This window comes from Mandrillus leucophaeus, unplaced genomic scaffold, assembly GCF_000951045.1.
Source record: "Mandrillus leucophaeus isolate KB7577 unplaced genomic scaffold, Mleu.le_1.0 Scaffold22, whole genome shotgun sequence".
NCBI classification, from domain to species: domain Eukaryota; kingdom Metazoa; phylum Chordata; class Mammalia; order Primates; family Cercopithecidae; genus Mandrillus; species Mandrillus leucophaeus.
The window spans coordinates 5,970,196-5,977,728 of record NW_012102254.1 but is presented as its reverse complement, the minus strand read 5'-3'; the positions used below and the strand labels follow the sequence as shown (position 1 = coordinate 5,977,728).

Sequence of the window (7,533 nt, the reverse complement as noted above, 5' to 3'; positions counted from 1 at the left end):
TGTTTCTTAATATTTTAAGTGTTTATTGTAAACCACAAAGCTATACTTTGCTCTTTTTTTTAATCGCTCGTGACAGTATCTTACCTAATTTATTTACATTACTGTATGATTGTTGATATTGTTAGACTGGTTTCTGCTATCTTTTTTAGTGTGTTTTGCCTGTTTCATCTAATGCTTCCTTCTCTTTTCTTGCCTTTTTGTTTTTGATCCAGTATGCAGCATGATTTGTTGAAAAAAACTTTCTTTTTCCCATTACATTGCCTTTGCACCTTTGGTGAATTGACTGTACACATATGGGTTTATATCTAACTGTATTCTGTTCTGTTGATCTGTTTCTTTTCATCAATACTAAACTGTCTTGATTATTACATAACTTATTGCTAAGTAGTGTCTTTAGATCAGGGAGGGTAAGTCTTCCAACATTGTTCTTTTTAACAATTATTTTGGTTATTCATTGTCCTTTGCATTTTCATTTACATAGAACCAGTTTATCAATTTCTACAAAATAGGCTGCTGGGATTTTGAGTGGGATTGTGTTGAATCTATCAATTATTTTTGGTAGAATTGGCATCTTAACAACATTGAGTCTCCCAGTCTATGAACATTCACCAAGTATTTTTGTTTTTGATTTTTTATTTTGATTTTTGTAGAAGTATTCAAGCAAATATGCTTGTATTTGCTTTTTCTCCTTATGTTGCACAAGTGACAGCATACTGTGCTATTTTTATACCTTGCCTTTTTTATTTTAGAGACCAAGTCTCACTATGTTGCCTAGGCTGGAGTGCAATGGTGCGATCTCGACTCACTGCAACCTCTGCCTCCTGGGTTCAAGAGATTCTCCTGCCTCAGCCTCCCGAGTAGCTGGGATTACAGGTGTCTGCCACCACGCCCAGCTAAATTTTGTATTTTTTCGTAGAGATGGGGTTTCACCATGTTGGTCAGGCTGGTCCTGAACTCCTGACCTCAGGTAATACACCCGCCTCGGCCTCCCAAAGTGCTGGGATTACAGGCGTGAGCCATGGTGCCCAGGTGCTTTTTTAAAATAATAGTATTTTGGAATTTGTCTCAGGTTGGAGGATCTCTCTCTTTCTCTCTTTTTATAGCTGTATGAATGTATCAGATGTATTTAATATGTAATATACAGTATTTAATGTTATAGAAAGAAAGCATAAAGTACTATCCAAGGAATATACAAGATACAAATAGTTGGGCGCAGTGGCTCACTCCTGTAATTGCAGCCTCTTTGGGAGGCCAAGGTGGCGGATCACTTGAAGTCAGGAGTTCAAGACCAGCCTGGCCAACGTGGTGAAACCCCGACTCTACTAAAAATACAAAAAAATTAGTCAGGCATGATGATGCATGCCTGTACTCCCAGCTACTCCAGAGGCTGAGGTGGGAGGATCATTTGAGCCTGGGAGGCAGAGATTTCAGTGAGACATGAACACGTCACTATACTCCAGCCTGGGTAATAGAGTGAGACTCCATCTTAAAAAAAAGAAAAATGATACAAATAATTTCAGTTTTATACTGTTGATGATTAATAGGGTTATTATAGCTAGGATTTTTTTTTTTTTTTTTTTTTTTAAATGGGACCGAGTTTCTCTTTTTTTCCCAGGCTGGAGGGGAATGGCCCGATCTCGGCTCACTGCAACCTCCGCCTCCTGGGTTCAAGTGATTCTCCTGCCTCAGCTTCCCGAGTAGCTAGGGTTACAGGTGCGTGCCACTACGCCTGGCTAATTTTTTGTATTTTTAGCAGAGACGGGGTTTCACTATGTTAGCCAGATAGGTCTTGATCTCCTGACGTCATGATCCGCCCACCTGGGCCTCCCAAAGTGCTGGGATTACAGGCGTGAGCCACCGCGCCTGGCCAACAGCTACAATTTATTGAGTGAAGATGCCAAGCACTGTGCTACCTTTTTTGGTACACATTATTTTACTTAATTTTCAACATGCCCTTTGAGATAAAGATACTAATTTCCCCATTTTACCCTATATATACTGTGACTCTCCTACCGAAACTGTGGTCCTCAGAACATCAACATCACCTGAGAGCTTGTTAGAAATGCAGAATCTCAGGCCCCACCTCACACTGAATCTGAATCTGAATTTTAACAACATCCATAGGTGATTCATATGCACCTAAAACTTGTATGTTCTGTTCTCTGGGGTAGGTACCCACATTCCCATTTTACAAATATGAAGGCTGAGCCTTCAAAAGGTCCAGCTGGCCCCAGACCTCACCTAGTAAATAGTGGAGCCACAGTTTGAACTGTGATGCATCTGATTCCAGAGCCTTCATTCTGAACTTTCATGTATCCTGCTTGCCATAGGGAATAGAAGGGAAAAAATACCTTGTAGACCAAAAGAGCTGACAAAACTTTGGGCTTAAAGATAATTTACAGGTTTTTCCTGTCCAACATTCTCATTTTGTAGGTAAAGAAAGGGGTTCAGAGAGGTTTTGTGACTTACATTAGGTTAACACAAATAAAGGGTGGTAAAACCAGTTCTAGATCCTATGCACTCTGATTTCCTGTTTGTTCTCTTTCTGTAACGTGGAAAGGGAACACAAAGGAAAGGAAAATAGCTTCAGTTTATTCCTTAATGGACCAGTAATCTTTCCCATCACCCTTTACAAATTTCCTACTGATTTTGGTGGATGTTGTGTACCATTTGGAACTTGGAATAATATAATTTATCTTAAAAAGCTAGATAACAATGGAAGGCAATTGATATCCTTAACCCCTCTTCTAAAGAGAAAATATGCTTTGTGTAAATATATTTCTTTTTCCCTATGAAAGTAATTAGCTGTATGTTAGTATTTTTCATAATAAAATGAATGATTCTCAAGTGCTTATTTTACGTTTTAAGTGTACTTACCTTGTTCCTTTTTTTTTCCCCCTTTTTTTCTTTTTTTTTTTAGATAGGATCTTGCCCTGTTGCTCAGGCTGGAGTGCAGTGGCACAATCATGGCTCACTGCAGCCTTGAATTCCTAGGCTCAAGAGATCCTCCCACCTCAACCTCCCGAGTAGCTAGGACTGCAGGTTCCTGCCACTATACATAGCAAATTATTATTATTTTTTTTTGTAGAGGTGAGATTTCACTATGTTGGTCAGGCTGGTCTACAAGTGATCCTCCAGACTTGGCCTCCCAAACTGCTAGGATTACAAGCATGAGCCACTGTAACTGGTCCTCTCATTTCTTTTAATGTGTTTTCCTTTTGCGTAGGTGTTATCTGGAGGATGGAGGAACAGACGTGTGGCATCAACATCAATGAACAGAGAATCGTCTAGGTCTCATGCTGTCTTTACAATTACAATAGAGTCAATGGAGAAAAGTAATGAGATTGTGAATATACGGACCTCCCTACTCAACCTGGTGGATTTAGCAGGATCTGAAAGGCAAAAAGATACCCATGCAGAAGGGATGAGATTGAAGGTAAGAATGAAATTATGGTCTTCAACTTGTGTGTGAGTTCTTACTAGTAGTCAATATAGTCGTGATGCATAACAATGTCTCAGTCAATGAGGAACTGCATTTATGATGGGGGTCCCTTAAGAGTATAATAGCTATACCACATGGCTTAGGTATGTTGTAGGCTATCCCATCGCAGTTTGCATAAGTATATTCTATGACACCCACAAAATGATCAAATTTCCTAACAGCACATTTCTTAAAATGTACCCGTGTTAGCTGGGTGCGGTGGCTCACACCTGTAATCCCAGCACTTTGGGAAGCTGAGGCAGGTAGATCATGAGGTCAGGAGATCGAGACCATCCTGGCCAACATGGTGAAATCCCATCTCTACTAAAAAAATACAAAAGTTAGCTGGGCGTGGTGATGCACGCCTGTAGTCCCAGCTACTTGGGAGACTGAGGCAGGGGAATCACTTGAACCTGGGAAGCAGAGGTTGCAGTGAGCTGAGATTGCACCACTTCATGCCAGCCTGGGTGACAGAGAGAGACTCTGTCTCAAAAAAAAAAAAAAAAAAGTATCCCTTTTGTTAACTGATATATGACCATACCAAGCTAAGTGTTTTGAGGGTGGCAAAGAAATAAGAAATTGTTCGTATTGAAAAGAAACAGAGATTTCTGTTGTGGAACAGTGAACATAGATGGGATAGGGCAAGTCTGTCAGTAGCAAAAATGTTTTAATTCATACCGGAGGGGATAAGGGTACGAGAGACAACAGGGGTCAGAGGAAGAAGGGTGCAATGTGGACTGCTTGCAGAACGTGTGGAAAAGAAGTAGTTCTTGACTTGTCAAGGATTTGGGTAGGGAGAGAGAAACAGAAAATGCATGCCTGGCAGGGGGGCATCTCAAGGGTTATTGTGGATGCAGAATGAGTGTAGGATTTGGCATTTCAGCATGGCTCAATGGATGGGTTTGTTAGAGAGGCAAGCAGGCCCAGATTATCAAGGACCAGGAGTGCCAGGCCAAGTTTGTACTCAACTCTGCGAACATTGGGAAACACTTAACATTTCTGAGCAACTAAATGATTCATGAAGAAAGCCTGTTTTAGAGAAACTTAGTCATCTGACCCACTGCTGTTGAGATTTTAGAAGGGAGAGCCCACAGAAAAAGATGACCACTTATGCTGTTTAATATTTCAGGTGTGAAAGGTTAAGTACCTAGTCCTAGACTAAGGTATTAACAATGGGACCAGAGGTTCTATGTAATATGTATTGTCAGTATATATATATAGAGTAATATGAATTGTCAATAAAATATTTATAGATTCTATAGTTTACAATATACATGGGCGAGGGGAGAGGACTTGGAAAGGATGAGGGAAGAGATCTACTTTTTTCATTAAAAATGAGGATTTGAGTCGCCTGACCTACATTTGAGGCAGTTTCAGGCAATCTGAAGCTCATATTTCTTTGTTTTGAGACAGTCTTACTCTGTCACCCAGCTGGAGTGCAGTGGCACGATCTCGACTCACTGCAACCTCTGCCTCTCAGGTTCAAGCAGTTCTCCTGCCTCAGCCTCCCAAGTAGCTGAGATTACAGGCGCCCACCACCACACCTGGCTAAAATTTTTGTATTTTTAATAGAGATGAGGTTTCGCCATGTTGGCCAGGCTGGTCTTGAACTCCTGACCTCAGGTGTTGACACCCTCCTTGGCCTCCCAAAGTGTTGGGATTACAGGCATTAGCCACTGCGCCCAGCCTAAAGCTCATATTTCTATTGAGATATGAGGCTTAATAAATATTGCGTATGGGCTGAGCATGGTGGCTCATGCCTGTAATCCCAGCACTTGGGAGGATGAGGTGGGAGGATCCCTTGAACCCAGGAGGTCGAGATTGCAGTGAGCTGTGATTGTGCCACTGTACTCCAACCTGGGTGACGGAGTGAGACTCTGTGTCAAAAAAAAAAAAAAAGCATATGCTTATAATAGGACATATACCAAGTCTGTTCTAAAATGCTTTATATATATTCATTTGACGTTTCCAACAACTCTGGGAAGTAGGTGCTATTATTTCTGTTTTACAGTTAAAGAAACTGAAGTCACACAGCTAATAAAAGTAGGGCTGAGATTCAAACCAAGCTGCTACAGTACTCTCAACCATGCCACTAACCACCTTTCTGATTTACTGAATGATAGCAGCAGTGACTCTGAATTCAGTATATCTTGCATTATAATTTTGACTTTTTCTCTTTTTTGTATACTTGTTCCACTGCAGACCCAGTTTTCAAAATATGCTACCTACAGTAAAAAGCTAATGTAACCTATTTAGCTCATTTTTTCCCCCCACCAAGCTTCTGTTTTAAAGTAGTTTTTATTATCCTTTACAGAATTAAACTGAATATTCTCCTCAGATAAGTTCATCAGTGGCTTTGGGGGCTGTATGGGTGAGTTATTAGGCATTATACCCTTAAATATTTTAGCATAAAAGGATTGAAAAAAGTACCTGTTAATGCACTACTCTACCTTTTTTTTCCCTATTTTTTTCTGGTCTTTATCTCTACCTATAGCTTGGTTTCAAACTATTACAATCATGAAGTGACATTAATATTTTTTTTTCGTTGCATGATTTTTGTGTTTGTCTTTTTTTGTTGTTGTTTTTGAGACAGGGTCTCACTCTGTTACCCAGGTTGGAGTGCAATGGCACAATCTCAGCTCACTGCAACCTCCACCTCCCAAGCTCAAGTGATCCTCCCACCTCAGCCTCCCAAGTAACTGGGACTATAGGCGTGTGCCACCATGCCCAGCAGTTTTTTATATTTCTTTGTAGAGATGGGGGTTCGCCATGTTGCCCGGGCTGGTATCCAACTCCTGAGCTCAAGCAACCTGCCCGCCTCGGCCTCCCAAAATGCTGGGTTGACAAGCATGAGCCACAGTACCCAGCCTGTGTTTGTCTTCTAATACTAAAATTACACTGTACATCAAATAGGTAAAGGTTAGGGGGATAGTTCAGCACTTCTTTTTGTTTGTTGAATAGTTGTTCTTTATTAACGTTGTCCCTGACTTGCCTTTTCATCCAAAATTATCCTCTGCTAGATATATTTTCATTCAAAATACCAAAGAGAAACCAATGTACCTAAATTTTTGTTCTTTTCCGTCAACACCTTAGGAAGCAGGTAACATAAATCGATCATTGAGCTGCCTGGGCCAAGTGATTACTGCACTTGTCGACGTGAGTAATGGAAAACAGAGACATGTTTGCTACAGAGACTCCAAACTTACCTTCTTACTACGGGTAAAGTAGATCCTTGGGTTCCTGGGCTCCTTTTGGTTATGCTAAAGTTGATAGTGGGACCATCTCTCAGCCTTGGTGGCAAGAGTATACATTTTCTTTGCTTAAAAAGATCTTGTGATTTCTCACCGAAAATGTGTCCATTCCTGTCATTAAATAGGATTCCCTTGGAGGTAATGCCAAAACAGCCATAATTGCAAATGTTCATCCTGGATCCAGGTGTTTTGGGGAAACCCTATCAACACTTAACTTTGCTCAAAGAGCCAAGCTGATTAAAAACAAGGTAAAATACTGGCGTATACTTCATTAAATAAATGAGAAAAATACTAAAGCTTGCAGTATGCCATTTTTGTGATTGCCCTCATATTAACATTAACTTTTATTTCTCTGTAAAAGTTTATCTCACTATATGCAAAATTTCTATTTTATCTTTCCTACCCTTCTATATCACACATGTAATTAGAGACCTAGGTTAGATCTTATGGTAGTTATTGCTTGACTAGTTTTTTCTCTCTTTTTTTGAGACACAGTCTTGCTGTGTCACCCAGGCTGGAGTGCAGTAGTGCAAACACAGCTCACTCTACCTTCAACTTCCTGGGCTTAAGAGATCCTCCTGCCTCAGCCTCCTGTGTAGCTGGAACCACAGGCATGCAGCACCATGCCAGGCTAATTTTTAAATTTTTTAAAATTTTTATTTATTTATTTATTTTGAGACAGAGTCTTGCTCTGTTGCCCAGGGTGGAGTGCAGTGGCGCGATCTCGGCTCACTGCAAGCTCCGCCTCCCGGGTTCATGCCATTCTCCTGCCTCAGCCTCCTGAGTAGCTGGGACTACAGG

The 7,533-nt window shown here is 40.7% G+C and overlaps 1 protein-coding gene across 2 annotated transcripts in view; it reads left to right on the top strand.

The window, feature by feature from the left end:
- The window catches only part of KIF15 (kinesin family member 15), an 88,911-nt gene that overhangs the window by 28,169 nt on the left and 53,209 nt on the right, over window positions 1-7,533 (top strand). For both annotated transcript variants that reach the window (XM_011981109.1, XM_011981110.1), the window contains 3 exons: window positions 3,227-3,436; window positions 6,575-6,700; window positions 6,858-6,980. In XM_011981109.1, coding sequence (XP_011836499.1) covers window positions 3,227-3,436; window positions 6,575-6,700; window positions 6,858-6,980 — 459 coding nt within the window. The remainder of the gene's footprint in view (window positions 1-3,226; window positions 3,437-6,574; window positions 6,701-6,857; window positions 6,981-7,533) is intronic.